This window comes from Microcaecilia unicolor, chromosome 3, assembly GCF_901765095.1.
Source record: "Microcaecilia unicolor chromosome 3, aMicUni1.1, whole genome shotgun sequence".
NCBI lineage: Eukaryota > Metazoa > Chordata > Amphibia > Gymnophiona > Siphonopidae > Microcaecilia > Microcaecilia unicolor.
In genome coordinates this window covers 372,357,267-372,374,998 of record NC_044033.1, presented here as the reverse complement: position 1 = coordinate 372,374,998, position 17,732 = coordinate 372,357,267, and the positions used below count along the sequence as shown (strand labels likewise).

The window sequence follows — 17,732 nt, the reverse complement described above, 5'->3', positions numbered from 1 at the left end:
ATATATGGATGCTAACATGGTAGCACACTTTAGTAAAAATTATTCCTTGGACTGTAAGCCCAATAGGGATGGTGAAATACCTACTATACCAAATAAAGATTATTCATAAAATAAATTCCACCTCATGCAAATACGTTGAATTAGGGGACCAACAGAGATATAAGAACCTCCTGCCAGAACAATAGCATATGCAATATACTACCCATTTCGAAATAGTATTCTGGCTCATTGAGAGGTCAAGTCTGTTGGGATGAAGAACTACCTAAACAAATAATATATTTAAACTTAGTTTAAACCAGCATTTATAGTCTGCTTCTCCCTGACAATGTTTGAGGTGGGTTGCAATAAAAAGGAAATTATATAGTCATTCTAACTCTTCATACTTGGGACTTCCTAATAATTTGTTAAAAGCCCTCCAAATGGTCTAGAATGCAGTGGTCCATTCTTTGACAGGAACTTTGTGTTTTGATCATATTACTCCATGCCTGGTTGATTTGCACTGGCTCCCAGTATATTTAAATTCAAAATCCTCACTTTGATTCATTGGGTTTTAGATGGAGGTGTTCCCTCAACACATTAATACTGTCTTTAAGATCTATAAACAATCCCACTCATTGAGATCTGAATATGAAAAGTTGCTGCACATTCCAACGATTATACAACTATATTTGAGTGAAGCAAGACAACATGGGCTATTTGTTACTGACCCTAATGAAATAAATAAATTGCCTTTGGAACTGTGATTCCTGACTTGTTATATATCATTCAGAAAGAGGCTGAAGACTCTATTTTTAGTCAACATTGTCGTTTTTTGGTTTCAAGTCAGCAGGCAGATGGATATATGGCAGATGGGTGGAAGAAACTCCGAGAGTCTTTTACTAAAGGTTATCTGCAGCAGGTCTCATTTTATTCCTATGGGCCCTGCTGCAGATAACTTCAGCTAATCTTTAGTAAAAGACCCCCCTCCATGTTTAAATGGCAGCCAGTTAATATTATGTTTTATTCTATATTGTTTAATTGATCGTGTATGCTAGTTGTTATCCACTTAGATCTGAGAATGGGTGGATTACAAATGTTTTAAAATAAATAAAACAAATATTCTAAGTAAACTGGAACAGAAAAAAATACCAGCCAAAGGTTCACAAAGGAGCCCAGAATTTATCACTGAGTTTCTCACTAGTCTGAGAAACTATTAGGATTTCAGTGTCCACTGGTCTTGCCTAATATAGAGGCACAAGGACTCCATGCCAAAAGGAAGTTCTCTTTTATCTGTAAATCGCCTTGCATCCTTAAGGTTAAAGGCGGAGTATAAGTCGCACAATACAATACAATTAGTAATTATGAAGAGAGAAAATAAACATCTTTTCTTGTAAAAGTAACAAACCAACTATGAGTATGTTCATACACCTAGGTACATACAGCTAAACTCCTATTTCATATAGCTTTGACAAGTGGATCATAAGGTCTCAGCTGAGAAAGTGTCAAAGTAAATCATAGCACTGTGGTTGCTACTGTGCAAAACACGCTTTAACAGGTAATAAAGGCATAAAGGTTGCTGAACTGTCACTTAACTTGAAAGGCAGACACAGCATAAAGGTCAAACAGAGCTCTTAGGGGCCACCAACTGTTTATAACTGAAAGAAACCATTTTTTTAAAAGTCTTGAGTTTTCTGTTTCTCTTTGGAAAGATATCTACATATACACTAACGATATCTATATTAGCAAGGGGAGGATATGGCATGGTGTCAGTAGTAGTGGTGACTGAGGAGCAATAAATGATAGGGGACGGAGATATCTAAAGGATTCAGATGTTTGAAGGGATATAGAAATGCTGGTGCCAACAACTGAGGAAACATAGGGGACAGCTAGAAAATACAAAAAAAAAAAAAAAGCCATAAGGGAGGGAAACTGAGCTTGGAGGATTAAAGGGAGCACCTGTGGGCTTGAGAGGAGTTTGAAAAAATTAATAAGCCAACACTTACATGAGGACAGCTTCTTTGGGTTTGCCTGCCTTAATGAATTCAGATTCAGCCTCTGGAAACTTGCCCTATTTAAAGAAAGAACACAAAGACTTTTCGAAAATAGCTATCCCATTTACAGGTGAAAACAAATACATACAGCATGCACATTTACTTACAAGAGAACAGATACATTCTCAGAGTGGGTTTTCACTTATATGCATACTTCTGAGAACCTGATATCTGCACTTGAATTAACCCAGAAAAATTGTACACATCAAACAGATGTGAATGTAAGCAAGGTAGGATAACTTTCCAAGAATAATTTTCAAACTGGAAGTATGATGAATTTTCAAAGCAAAATTACACACAAAGTATACATAGAGAAAAATGTACCCCTCTCACAGGAAAACAATGCAATTGGGATTACATCATTAATAGCAGCCTGTGAAGAAACAGTGAGGGTCTTTTACTAAGGTGCACTCACGTTTTTGGTGCGCTAAACGTTAGAGATGCCAATGCATTCCTATGGGCGTCACTAACGTTTGGAGTGCACACAATTTTAGCACGCGCTAAAAACGTAAGCATGCCTTAGTAAAAGATGCCCAGTGTGTTTTAAAGCCTGTAAAATGTATTGGATATTTCCCTGCCTTAATTATGTCCTGAAGTGTATTTCCATTTGGCCAGCAGGTGGTGCATGTTTATGTTTCAAAGCTGCTGTAGAACCATGGCTGTTTTTCTTTGTTTAAGCGTTTTGGAAAGCCAGTCTGCAGTATACAGAAAGCTCTTTGCTAAAGCCCAGTAAGTTATATTTGATAACTGGTGAGCAGCTATATGTCCTGATCTCCCCAGGTACTTTTTAGAAAAGTATACAAATGTTTAGTTAGTTTTTTTAATTGATCCATTTTTCAGTTACTTGTTACTGTTTGCACTTTTTCTGTCCACTGTTCAATATTTTTATGAGAATAAACAAAATTGTTTGGTCGCCCTGCTTGTCTGGACTGATAAAGAATCATGGTGGTTTGTGTGTTGGATCTACGAGTGCTTTCTGGGAACTGTGAGATCACTGGGAGTTTGGCCCCAGTAACCTAGAAATCACTGGGGATAATTTGACAGTGGGAGACTCACCCAGATGTGGTTGTGACCCAGTCAGTGGAAGAAAGGTGCTAGTGTACAGCACAAGTGGCAGGTGCAGGCGGACCTGAGCTGTGCTGGGGATAGACCCTCTAAGCATCTATGCATCCGAGTGTAGGAAAACACTTTAGTATTATTGAGGAAAAGGCCTTGAGAAGCCCCCAGCCTAAAGATTAGCTTCGGGGAATGGACTTCCTCATCATCGGCCAAAAACGTCTTTACTTTGTGACTTGTCTGTTATAACAGATCAATTAGCAAAGTTACTTAACTTTCATGAATTAGTTTTTCTTGTGCGGGTCTTTCTTGCACCACGACCACGACCTACGATGGCCGCCGTTTCAGAAACCTGCCTCAGGGTTCTGTGGTCCGCATGTTACCTCTGCACTGATCAATAGTAGTAAGTAGCAGTCTTCTTACTATTGATCAGTGCGGAAATAACATGCGGACCACAGAACCCTGAGGCAGGTTTCCGAAACGGCAGCCATCGTAGGTCGTGGTCGTGGTGCAAGAAAGAACCGCACAAGAAAAATTTCATGAAAGTTAAGTAACTTTGCTAATTGATCTATTATATCAGACAAGTTATAACAGACAAGTCACAAAGTAAAAAGGGTTTTGGCCAATGATGAGGAAGTCCAGTCCCCGAAGCTAATCTTTAGGCTGGGAGGCTTCTCGAGGCCTTTTCCTCAATAATACTGAAGTGTTTTCCTACACTCGGATGCGTAGATGCTCCTTATTTGATATCTCCTTATTTTCTATATTTGAGTTTGATTTACAAGGAGATAGCCTCTATACATATCGTTGGGTTTATTTATACATAAACATTTTAAATTGCTTTATCTGGTGCAATATTACTCCATATCATATTTTCAGGTCTCCTTGCAGAGAATTTATGAACCAGTTCTTCTTTATTTAATATGGAATATGGTCACTTGAATGTGCATTTGAATCAAAACCTGCCTATTCAAAGGGACAGGACATATGTCCTTTTTGCCTATACAAAGGGCCTATGCTGGAATCACATAACAAACACTAAGTACTGCTATGGTTAACAGAAATTGAGACCTTGAGATAAGTAATCTTTCATCATCTTTCACCACAGACACAGAGGAACCTAGTCATTTAGGACTGAATTCTGTATATGGCACCAATAAAAATTAGAACTAAGCACTTTTTTAAAATAAATGGCGCACAGAGTTGGGCACTATTTATAGAATAGCGTTTGGCGTGGGATTTACACCACCTAAAACCTGGTGTAAAATTCTCACACCTAAATTAGATGCAGATCTCTCTTATTCAGTAAAGCTATGCACAAATTCCAGAACGCCCCTGATCAGGCCCATGCCCCTCCCATAGCCATGCCCCCCTTTTTGGATCCACACACAAAATTTAAGCGCTGATCCTAGTGCCTAAAGATGTGCACAAAAATTAGCACTGATAATTGATTATTAGCAACTAATTATTGGTACTAACTGGATTATCAATTAAATTGCACGCGCAAATTGGGTGCATGTCTATATTTGCACATGCAATTTTGAGCGCCATATATAGAAGTAAGGTGCTAGTGTAACCTGCCAGGAGAGAGGGTATACCATTTGATCCCACTGCAAATGTATCACTCACTGAAGCTGAGGCATACAGAGGCACACATAAAGAAGAATCTGCAATGTGATGTCATAGCATTATCATGATGGATTTAGTTGAGGTGAACAGAAGAGAGGAAATCCAAGCACATGAAAAAAAGCACAAAGAGTTTCTAAGGATGGGTTGGCATCTAAAATAATACTAAATGACTCGACATGGACCATGCCTCGGTGAAGAGCCTGCATCAGGGGTTGTTCATGTTAGTTTGATGATAGTGATCTCATCCTAGATTCCTTCAAAGATCAGTATTACTAACACATACAGTGGTTAAAACAGCATAACCAATTTCTACAATTAAAAAATGCTGCCAAGACTCTCCAACAACAAACTATTTATCTATCTTGCTGAAGAGAATTTATCAAGGCTCCAATATATTGGAGATGTTGTGACAATTGAAAACAAACCCTAACAACTCTAGCTGACTGAAGACTGCTGGGTCTGGAGTAGGAGAAGGTGTGAGCAAGGGGCAGATGAGCATAGAAGAAGGGTAGTGGAGGTGGGAGGCAGATGGTACATGGGATATGTATAAGGGAATTTAGTGGGAGATGTAGTTTGGGTTATTGTTGTTGTCTCCTGGATATTTGTTGAGTATATGGGTTCATGAGATTAGTGTGGGTCATTTGGGTATGCTTGCATGAACAGATTGGTTTTTAGTGATTTCCGGAAGGATAGATAGTTACTGATTGCTCGGATAGGTCTGGGTAGGGCATTCCAGAGTTGGCTGCCTAAGAAGGAGAAGTTGGATCCATAATAGGTTTTTGTACTTAAGTCCTTTGCAATTGGGATAGTGCAGATTGAGGTAAGTTCGCGAGGGTTTCAGACATGTTTCTGGTAGGAAGGTCAATCAGATTGATCATGTAGCCCGGAGATTCACCATGGATAATCTTGTGGATCGGTGTGTGGACCTTGAAATTGATTCGTTTTCTGATAGGGAGCCAATGAAGTCTTTCACGAAGGGGTGTTGCACTCTCAAATCGTGATTTGCCAAAAATGAGTCTTGCTGCTGTATTTTGGGCAGTCTGAAGTTTTTTCAGGATATGGGTCTTACAGCCTAAGAAAATACTATTACAGTAGTCGACATGAGTAAGTACCGTGGATTGTACTAAGTTCTGGAATGTTTTCTTCAGGGGGAAGATATGGTTTTACGCGTTTCAGTATCCACATCATGTTGAACATTTTCTTTGTAGTGGATTTTGCGTGACTTTCGAGCGTGAGATGGTTGTCTAATGTCACACCAAGGATTTTCAGGTTCTCGGATATGGGGATTGTGACGTCAGAGGTGATAAAATTAGTTGGAAGGAGCGCGGAGTGTTGAGGTGAGAGGATTAGGCATTGTGTAGTTTCTCTTTGTTCATTTTCTTCAATCATAAAGGCATTGGCCTAAGAGGTTAAGATGTTCATGCCTGTGGTTATTTTGTCTGAGATTTCTGTTAGATTAGATTTGAAGGGAATGAATATGGTGACGTCATCGGCGTAAATGAAAGGGTTGAGATCATGCCTGGATAGAGCTTTGGCCAGAGAGATCATCATAAGATTGAAGAGGATCGGGGATAAAGGGGATCCTTGAGGTACACCACAGTTTGGTGACCAGGGAGAGGAGATGGTTGAGGTTGATTTAACTTGATAAGATCTTGAGGTGAAGAAGCCTTTTAACCAATTAATGATATTTCTGCCGAGTTTATCCAGTAGTTTGGTTAGAATATTATGATTTACCATGTCAAATGCACTGGATAAATCAAATTGTAAAAGTAGGATGTTGTTTCCAAATGAGATTTCCTGTTTGAATTTGGATAGTAAAGTGAGTAGGACGGTTTCTGTACTATGGGCTAGACGAAAACCCGATTGAAACTCGTGTAGAATGGAGAATTTCTGTATATAGTCGTTAAGAGAATGGACTAAGGGAAGGAGAGGTGGAGGTAACTGTTTGAGAATTCAAGTTTAATCTTGTGAACCTTATCATGAAAATACTCAGCCAGAGTCTGGGGAGAAAGTGAAGGGGGAGTTGGAAGTGAAGGCACTTTGAGGAGAGAGTTCATTGTGGCAAAGAGATGTCAAGGGTTTCAGGCAAGAGAATTTGTCAACTGGATGTAATAGTCCTGTTTGGCAAGTAAAAGAGCAGACTGGAAGGAGGTCAGCAAGAATTTGAAATGTATGAAGTCAGCATGGGCATGGGATTTCAGCCAAAGGCATTCGGCAGAGCAGGCACAGGAATATAGGTAGCGGATTCTAGAAGTCAGCCAAGGCTGGGGTTTGGTACTTTTTACAGAACAGGGAATGGGAGGAGCGAGAGTATCCAGAGCAGAGGACAGAATAGTATTATAGGAAGAGACAACCTCATTGACAGACGTGGATAACATAGTGATAGAGAAGAGATTTGAAACACTGGAGGACAGCGCAGAAGGGTCAATAGCCTGAAGATTCCTAAATGTATTGGTTAAGATTGGACGGGACTGGGGAGAAGGGTGTTTAAGTGTGAAAGTTATCAGATGATGGTCAGAGAGGGGAAGAGATGAGGCACAGAAACTGGAGAGAGAGCAGTTCGAGAAGAGGATAAGATCAAGACAGTGGCCATTCTCACCTCAACAAGCACCCAAGAATGCAAAGAATTCTAACAGCTATGGGATCTGCACGGACCAAACACGCAACCAATTCATACTAAAGGAAACACACTAGACATTATCACACACAAATTTGACCCCGACTCAAATCTTATACTAAAAGATACGAAATGGACACCCACACCATGGTCAGACCATTATAAAGCAAACATCTCCCTCCAATGGCGAACGAAGGACTTACTTAACAAACAAGAACGAAAAACCTACACCACGAGTGGAAAAATAGACCCGGTAACATTCTGGCAACAGATCTACCACAACGGATGGACAATTAAGGCAGATACAAACTAATTTCTCCTAGAATGGGACGACAGATGCAGATTAATATTAGACAACATTGCCCCAATTCAAACCAGAACCTCACACAGAAAGAACTCAATACCATGGTTTAATGAAGAACTGAAAAAACTTAAAACACAAGTTAGAAGGTTAGAACGTGCGTGGAATAAAAAGAAAGATGACCCCACACTTAACGCCTGGAAACAACTTCAAAGAAAGTATAAGTATACCATAAGACAAACTAAAAGATTATATTACAAAACCAAAATTGGACCAAACTATAAGGACACACATAGACTCTTCCAACTCGTGAATTAAATACTAGATATCACACCAGTCACAACCAACAGCAAAGATACACCAGGAGCAATCTCGCGAGATACTTCAATGAGAAAATCGTAAAACTAAGACTCAAAATACCTGTCAGCACCATCGATTACGCCGATCTCCTTGAATGTCTAGATCCAGACCCTGGTATATACCCAGCAGACAGAACCTAGACCAACTTCGAGATACTATCGGAGGATCTCATCTCCCAAACGCTCAAAAGATTCGCCAAATCTCATTGCAAATTAGACATATGCCCAAACAACCTTATGACATCTGCCCTCAACAATTTATAACAGACCTAACGTATCATTTGAACTGTATGTTACAAAATGGACTCTTCCCGAAGGAGAAAGGAAACATTCTACTCACCCCATACCCAAAGACGCAAAGAAAAGTGTTAGTGAACTAACCAACTACAGACCAGTAGCATCCATTCCCTTAAAAACCAAAATAACGGAAGGAATGGTGACCAAACAACTCACAAATTACTTAAACAAATTCTCAATACTACACGACTCCCAGTCAGGATTTCGGTCTAACCACAGTACTGAAAAAGTACTAGTTACTCTCATGACTAAATTTAAACAAACGCTTGCAACTGGTAAGAACATACTACTTCTACAATTTGACATGTCTAGTGCCTTCGACATGGTTGATCATGGAATAATACTACACATCCTCGAGTACTTCGGAATTGGAGGCAACGTTCTTAATTGGTTCAAGGGGTTCCTAACCTCACGATCATACCAAGTGACATCTAATTCGACTACATCAGCCACATGGATACCTGAATGCGGAGTTCCACAGGGATTCCCCCTCTCACCGACTCTATTCAACTTAATGATGATACCTTTAGCCAAACTACTATCAAATCAAAACCTCAACTCATATATATATGCAGATGACGTAACAATCTACATCCCATTTAAACAAGATCTAACGGAAATTTCCAATGACATCAACCTAAGTCTACATATCATGCATTCATGGGCGGATGCATTTCAGCTGAAACTCAATGCAGAAAAAAATCCAATGCCTAATACTTACCTCTCAACATAAAACGAACAAATTCACCACCATTAACACACCAAAATTGAATCTTCCAATTTCAGACACCCTAAAAATTCTTGGAGTTACCATTGATCGACACCTAACACTTGAGAGTCACGCGAAAAACACAACAAAGAAAGATGTTCCACTCAATGTGGAAACTAAAAAGAGTAAGACCTTTCTTCCCAAGGACCGTCTTCTGCAACCTGGTACAATCAATGGTACTCAGTCACCTAGACTACTGCAACGCACTCTACGCTGGCTGCAAAGAGCAAATAATCAAGAAACTCCAGACAGCCCAGAACACTGCAGTTAGACTCATATTCGGTAAAACAAAATATGAAACTGATAAACCCCTACGAGAAAAGCTACACTGGCTCTCACTTAAAGAACGCATCACGTTCAAGGTATGCACCTAGTTCACAAGTCATTCACGAGAGGCTCTGACCTATAGGTCAGACCTGATAGACTTACCACCCAGGAATGCTAAAAAATCATCCCGCACATTCCTGAATCTTCACTTCCCCAACTGCAAAGGTCTAAAATACAAATTAATGCATGCGTCGACCTTTTCATACCTAAGCACACAATTCTGGAACGCGCTACCGCGCAATTTAAAAACAATCTATGAACTAACTTCCGCAAACTACTGAAAATCCATCTCTTTAACAAGGTATACCACAAAGATCAGCAAATGTGAACTCCTCTACATATATCCAGAATTGTCTTATAACATCCGCTTGTTACACTACTATGATGATGTCTTAATATTATCATGTTACCCAAGATCCTTCTGTAATACTACATGTCTATTTTCTTATGTATTTCCATTATTCATGATGTATTGTAAGCCACATTGAGCCTGCAAAGAGGTGGGAAAATGTGGGATACAAATGCAATAAATAAATAAATTCTGGTGAGTGGGGGCAGTGGAGCATAGTTGAAGATTGAAAGAGGATGATAAAGCAAGAAATTGAGCAGCATAAGAGTCGGAGGGATCATTAGCATGAATTAGCCAAATCACTATCCAACCAAGGACTCAACCCGTACATCTATGCAGATGATGTCACGATATACATCCCGTTCAAACAAGATATAACCGAAATCACAAACGAAATCACACACAGCCTCCAAATAATGAACTCATGGGCAGACGCATTCCAACTAAAGCTAAATGCAGAAAAAACACAATGTCTCATCCTGTCCTCACAATACAATACAAACAAACCCAATACCATAAATACCCCGGACTACACCCTTCCTTCAGACAGCTTGAAAATATTGGGAGTCACAATTGACCGAAATCTCACTCTAGAAGATCACGCGAAAAATTCAGCAAAGAAAATGTTCTACTCAATGTGGAAACTTAAAAGGATCAAACCTTTCTTCCCAAGGGAAGTATTCCGCAGTCTAGTACAATCAATGGTAGTAAGCCACCTAGACTACTGCAATGCAATTTATGCTGGATGCAAAGAACAAATCATTAAGAAGCTTCAAACCGCTCAAAACACAGCAGCCAGACTCATATTCGGGAAAACGAAATACAAAAGTGCCAAACATCTAAGAGAGAAACTACACTGGCTCCCACTAAAAGAACGAATTGCGTTCAAAATTTGCACCCTGTTCCACAAAATCGTTCATGGGGAAGCCCCGGCCTATAAGGCAGACCTTATAGACTTGCCTACCAGGAACGCAAAAAGATCAGCACACACATTCCTCAATCTCCACTACCCTAATTGCAAAGGGCTAAAATATAAATCCACATACACGACCAGTTTCTCATACATTTGCACGCAGCTATGGAACGCACTACCGAAGGCCATAAAAACAACACAAGACCTAGCCAGCTTCTGAAGGCTACTGAAAACAGATCTGTTCAAGAAGGCATACCACAAACATCCATCTTAAATACTAAATAATAAGACTTTACACGAACTAGACATAACTGAAATCTTTTACTGAACTGGTTAACCTCTTTGCCATTAATGAACAAGCACTACCACTTTAATCTTTATGTAGAATAGGATCTCTCCATAGTCGATGACCTAATGTATGCGACAATCCAATTTATTACTCAGGAACCTTCGTGCATTACCATAATATATTCTTCCTTACCATGTATACATGCACATGACATATATCTATACCATGATCTGTTCCACGTATGCTATATTCCATGCATGTTACCATATATGTATGCACCTTAACGCAATACCATTTGTAATTCTGTTACCCGGAAATGGCAACCGCCATTACGGCAAATGTAAGCCACATTGAGCCTGCAAATTGGTGGGAAAATGTGGGATACAAATGCTACAAATAAAAAAATGTTAAAATCCCCAAGAATGAGGGAAGGAGATGAAGGTTCAAGAAAGAGGGAAAGCCAGACATCAAAGTCAGTGAGAAAAGAAGAAAGGGACTTATCAGGAGGTGGATAAATGACTGCTACTCTGAGAGGCAGAGGAGCAGACGGATGGAGTGGACTTCGAAGGAAGAAAAACAGTGAGACTGAGGTGGAAGAAGAGGCTGAAATCTACAAGAAGGTGAAAGTAGTAGCCCGACACTACCTCCGCGGCCAACCGGGCGAAGAGTATGGGAGAAAATATAACCTCCATGGCATAGGGCCGCGACTGAAGCAGAGTCTTGAGAGTAAAGCCAAGTTTCATTTAGGGCAAGCAGATAGAGAGTACGAGAGATAAAGAGGCCATGGATGTAGGAAAGTTTGTTACAGACAGAGCAGACATTCCACAGAGCGCAAGAGAAAGGCAGGAAAGAAGAGGGGAGGAGAGGAATAGAAACTAGATTGGAGATATCATGGTGTGACCTGCACAAATAGGATGAGAGCTGATGTGGAGGACCAGGATTGGGATTAATGTCCCCAGCGGAGAGCAGGAGAAGGGGCAAGAGAGTACAGAGTAGGAGAGGTATGACGACAGCAATGAGGCGAGATGTACTCAGATAGAAAGGAGATGGATGAATGGAAGGAAGGAAATGTTGAAGGTTGAGAGCTGAGAAAAAAGAAGAGGAAAAAAGAGATGGTGAGATGATGAATACAGAGGGTGGACGTGTTCCTGCAGAGTACAGTGGTTTCAGATGGAGAAACAGATTAGGAAGGGACAGTGCCAAGAAGAAAAAGTGTACTGGAGTCATAAGTAGTCACTGGGAGAAAAATAAATGTAAGGAGAAAATGCCCCGACGAGTGGCACCTAGAGCAGAGGCCCCGAGTGGATCGGAGTGGACCTGGGAGTCACCCTGGAGAAAGCTGTAAGGATATGCAGATGAGCTGCAAGTCCTCCACAGCACCTGGAAAGGCAGCCGGTGGTAGAGCTGGGCACCTCTCAGCCAAAGAAAGGCTTACCAGGGGTTAGGCCGAAGCCAGCATTCCTTCCCCTGAGGGTCGCCTGATCCTAGCCAAAAAGCACCTGGAAACTCTGGGCACCTGGAGCAGGGGCCCTGGGAAGATCGGGGTGGACCTGGGAGTCACCTCAGATACAGCTAATTAGTTAGAAGGTACCTGTACTATTAACTTTTATAATTTTGTATTTCCTGGAAATGTCCAGTCTCTTATGAATTGTGATCTGCTTAGAAATGTGAGGTATTAGCGGAATACAAACTATATTGTTAAAGTTAATAACGTTATAAAAAGACTGAGACATCTAGTAAGGTGGTAGCTGTGTGGGAGCTCCTCAGTATACTCAGTAAAACTTTCTCAGATTTTCTAAGCTCTATAGAATAGGTCCATGCTGGTGTTGTAATATATCATCACCCACTAATATGCTTGATTTCATTTGCTTGTTGGAGACTATGGAGGAGTAGCCTACTAGTAAGTGCAGTGGGCTTTGATCCTGGTTCAATTCCTACTGCAGCTCCTTGGCCTCATGAGCCCCCAAATCCCCCCATCCGGACACCAACATGGGGAGCTGGAAGTTCGGTGGACCTCCAGCCACCCTAATGCCCCCCCCACCCCCAACAGAAAAGATGGCTAGAAGTCACTGGATCTCCAGCCCACACTTGGTGTTTAGCAGCCCCAACCCCCTCGTACCTTCAGATGCCAGAAGAGGGAGTACCACTCCTTTCCAGTGATGCCTCCAAAATGGCGATGCGCTGGGCAGGGCTTCCATACCATATAAGGGATGCACTGGGCAGGGCAAGGTGCTGCCATTTTGGAGGCGGAGCTGGAGGAGGAAGTGCTACTCCCTCCTACGGCATCTGAAGGTACTGGGGAGGAGGGCACGCTAGACCACCAGGTGTGGGCTGCCCTCTCTTCTGTTGTGGGGTGGGGGTTAGGTGGGTTGGAGGTCCACTGGATCTCCAGGCCCCCCCCCCCCCCATATCAGTCGGTACCCTTAGGACTGACGGTAGCAGCCTGGGCTGACTGGCATGGATTGGGGGGGCAGGGGGAAGAAGAGAGCATTAACCCTAATGCCAGCACCAAGCTGGCGTACGGTTAAGATGCTATTCTGCCCGTACTGCGCTCTGATCATATGGGCGGAATACCGAAGAGCTACATTTAAATTTAAGCGAGTTCTGCAGTATTCCCTGGTGTGCTCGCACCAGACCCCTCCAATCATTCCACGCTAGTAAATGCAGGCGCTAGTGGCCTGTAGCGCCTACATTTACCTTTGATCATCAGAGCACTCCACTGAACCAGGTACAAAATAAGTACAGTATCTGTATATAATATGTATACCACTGTGATTGTAACCACAGAAAGGCGGTATATCAAGTCCCATCTCACTATATATCCTAGCTGACCTTAGCCAGGCATTTATATCTCCTGAGCTTTATAACCAAGGGTATATCTCCTGAAGACAGGGCCACACACCAATGGCAAGTATGGAAGCATGATAGAATACTGGGGAATGTACATAGGGAATTTATCCCAAAAACCTCTTTGAAATGATCTTGCCGTGAACTTGAGAGATTACTGGCTCCATTTTGATCACTCTCATACAGGCCATGGCCATGGCCAGGTCTAAGTTTGCACATTAATTACTTTGTGCAATGGTGTCGCAAGTGCATGGTCAAATATAATTACAAATTAATGTACTTATTAGTGAAATAAACATGAGACACATACATCAGTGAGTGTAAACAGCTGTGCAAGGAAGGATGCAAACTGGCATCAGTACTTACCTAGAGGGGAAAGATTTAGAACATACTTCCCTCTAGAGCTAACAATCAAGGTGAAATCTAAAAAAATTATCACAAACAGCCACTGAATTACAATAAATGTTAGAATCACCCAAAATATACAGTTTCAAACCATAAAGGTCATAGAAAATTTACTTACTTAATTAAACGTGCTGCTACTAAGTTTGGCTGTTTCTGGAGGAATTGCTCAAACAGGTAAGTTAATTTTTCTCTGTCTCATATACAGAGTAACTAATGTACACATTCAGACACTGTTTGTACGTTACATTTTAGATGTTGGTAATTGGTTGGATAAATGATGATTTTGAGCATGTTTTTATATAATTTGTTATTTGATAGACTCTTTTTCATTTTGTTCTAAGTGTACATTGTGAATTATTTTTATGATTTTAATTTTGACAGTTTTGCCTCTTGATGCAGCCTATTTGGCAAAACATGGCCACGACTGGCATAGGTACTTATTTGGTGAAATTAAAGTCCTTGTTTCTACTTTCTACACTGGAGGTCTGCTCTTTCTTCTGCATCACAGACTGTCATCCTGCTTCTTAGGACAAGAAAAAGCTTATGGTTTAACAATCTGTACCAAGACCAAGGTAGCAGAAGTGAGTAAAGTGAATAAAGAATACTTGGATGGAAAATGATGACACTTGCAGGAAAGACAGTTACCTCATCTTCCAGGAATATGGCATATTTAAGGTGGATCTCTGGCATCTTCTGTTTCAGTGACAGCCGAGCCAGCTCAAAAGCAAAGTCAAAGGAGCTGAACAGGATAAAAGAGGATCATTATTAAAGTCTGTTTATTAAACTGCATTCTTACATTAATTACTATTATCATGTTACCCAAGATCCTTAAGCAATACTAAATGTATATTTTCTTATTGATTTCCACTATTCACAATGTAATGTAAGCCACATTGAGCCTGCAAAGAGGTGGGAAAATGTGGGGTAAAAATGCAATAAATAAATAAATTACCATATCTGTAACCTCTGGAATGGTTCCAGTAACTGCTACCCATTATCCTACAAACCTCTAATTTTAACCTGTTATATCACAAACATTATCATACAACTTCTAAAGAGATCCTCTTGTTTACTCACCAGTTATCAGCCGCATAGTCAATTGCTGTTTCCAGGAGACCAAACTTATTAAGAAGTTTTACAGCAGCTTCTCCTCCTAAGCTTTTTGCCCACAGGTAAGCAACATGTTTGTGGGCATTTGTGCCACCATGGGCTTTAGCCACCTGTCAAGTGAGAAAGCAAATGATAATTAAAACCTACTTTTGTCTCAAAAGTCCTTTCAATTTAGACAGGGCTAGGGGAAAGGGGATAGATTTGATTTACTGCCTTTCTGTGATTACAAACAAAGCAGTTTACATATTATATACAAGTACTTATTTTGTGCCTGGGGCAATGGAGTGTTAAGTGGCATGCCCAGAGCCACAAGGAGCGGCAGTGGAAATCAAACACAATTCTCCTTGGTTCTCAGGCCACTGCAGTAACCATTAGATTACTTTTCCACTGCTAACTTATGGCAAGATGAACATCAGTACTCTCAATAATGTGTAATGTACATCAGAGCCAAATACTGAGTTGATGAGAATGCCTATGTGTCAAATCTCTTTGCATGCAGATGAACCACTCCCCCTTACCCGGTAAGCTTCTTCCCACATATCAGTCACACGATACATGTTCACTGTTGCCTTCCATTCTTTGGCTTCAAGGTAGTGATATTCTGCTTCTCGCAACCGTCCTTCAGCCTCCAACTCCTGAAGCATCATACATAAATGAGTGAGAATCACTAAATATGCACCAGAATTTCTTTATATATGGAAGGGTCTCCTAATCTTGCCCTAAGCTCTAAGCATACCACCTGTCTAGCCTCCTGCAGCACACATGCTATTTTGAGACCGAGGTTCCATATACAGTTTTACTAATGGACTTCTGATAAAATAGGCCATTGTAGCCCACTGTAAAGACTCACACTGCTTATAGATCCTGAATACAATCTGGTCAATATTCAGCTGGTGGCAGCGTTTATTTTTAACACTGACTGCTGAGGCAGAATTATGCCCTGATAATCAATGCCACACCGTATCCAGCCACTGGCATTGAATATTCAGGGCTGACCAGACTGCTTCTTGCCATGGAGACTTATACAAGTCCTGACCGATATTCAGTCGCTTATGTGGATCCTGGCTGAATATCAGCCAGGACTCGCATAAGGGTATGCACTATGTCCTTTCCTCCTCCCCTCAAAGAGCAGTGCCCCCTCCTTCCCTCTCTCCTAAAAAACAAAGCCCCCCTTCTTCCCTCCTCCCTGTAATCCTTCCAGCCCTAGTAGAGCACAAGCAGCTTTAGGTTAGTACCCAGAAGTTATGCCAGCACCTGCATAGTTAACAGGGTAAAGTTAGGACTGCTGGCACTAAATATTGCCTGAACCAACATAACTCCCATCTCCTCCATCGTTCTGCCACCGTAATGCCCTTCTCCTGCCCACTTTCAATATGGCTGGTTAGTACCGATATTCAACTAAACGCCGTTGAATATTGGCAGGTGGTTGCCGGCTGAATGTGATTTAAGCTCCTGTCTGCTTAAAACTCTTTGAATATTGGGCCCAATATATCCTATTGTTTCAAATCCCTACTAATGGACCTTGAGCCCTATCTGTTACTGCACACCCTATGAACCTATTAGAACCCAACCCATCTTTATCAGTGCACTTCCTAATTAACTTTAGCATTAAAGTCCACACTTACTGTTCACTAATGCATCATACATTCACCTCTGAACTCTCATTCCCGTAATATCACATCACTCATACCTTTTCACAGAAAGACATATACCATACGCCTTCATGCCTTTTATCACCCTCTAAGCTCCCATTGTTTCCTTCCAAAGTTTCAATGTCTATGTTCCATTGTTACATTCCTTAACGACACCTCAATTGTTTCTCATAACCCTGCACAATGTAATCCATAACTATCTGTAACAAATTGTATTTCCAACATTCAACTCATATTGTAAGCCACACTGAACCCGCAAAAAAGGTGGGAAAATGTGGGATACAAATGCAATAAATAAATAAATAAATTATGGTGTATCTTCATTGTCATCTGTAGTACTTGCTATTAATCCAATTCCTGGATTGCATATACTTCTCAGACATTCAAAATGTGCTTATGACAAACAGTGACCAAGTGAATGCCAGTGTGTTACCTTTCCCAGGTGTAGGTGAGTATCACTGAGCAAATCTTTGTGATATTTTGCGACCAGGCGTATCATGTCATCATACATTTTATGTTTTTTAAACATGGTGATGGCTAGGTCAGGTTCATCCACAGTAATATATAACCTGGGTACACAACATAGATAAGTAAAAGGCAGGCTTTTGTGTGCTCTATGTTCTTAATTTCGTTTCAATTATTTGATATCTTGCCTTTCAATGATATATCAAAGTAAGTTACAATGGGAAGCAAGAAGAGGAAACAAAAGTATAAAATACATTCAAATTCCAAACATCATGGCCAACAAGAATTACATTTGCATAGAAAATCATTTGTTGTGGCTC

General features: G+C 40.8%; 1 protein-coding gene across 1 annotated transcript in view; it reads right to left on the bottom strand.

Annotated features, from left to right (window-relative positions):
• Positions 1–17,732, bottom strand: part of IFT172 (intraflagellar transport 172) — a 335,758-nt gene that overhangs the window by 137,630 nt on the left and 180,396 nt on the right. Inside the window, exons 28-32 of the mRNA XM_030198582.1 lie at positions 17,381–17,516; positions 15,814–15,930; positions 15,263–15,405; positions 14,831–14,924; positions 1,983–2,047 (exon numbers count right to left, since the gene is read on the bottom strand). Coding sequence (XP_030054442.1) covers positions 1,983–2,047; positions 14,831–14,924; positions 15,263–15,405; positions 15,814–15,930; positions 17,381–17,516 — 555 coding nt within the window. The remainder of the gene's footprint in view (positions 1–1,982; positions 2,048–14,830; positions 14,925–15,262; positions 15,406–15,813; positions 15,931–17,380; positions 17,517–17,732) is intronic.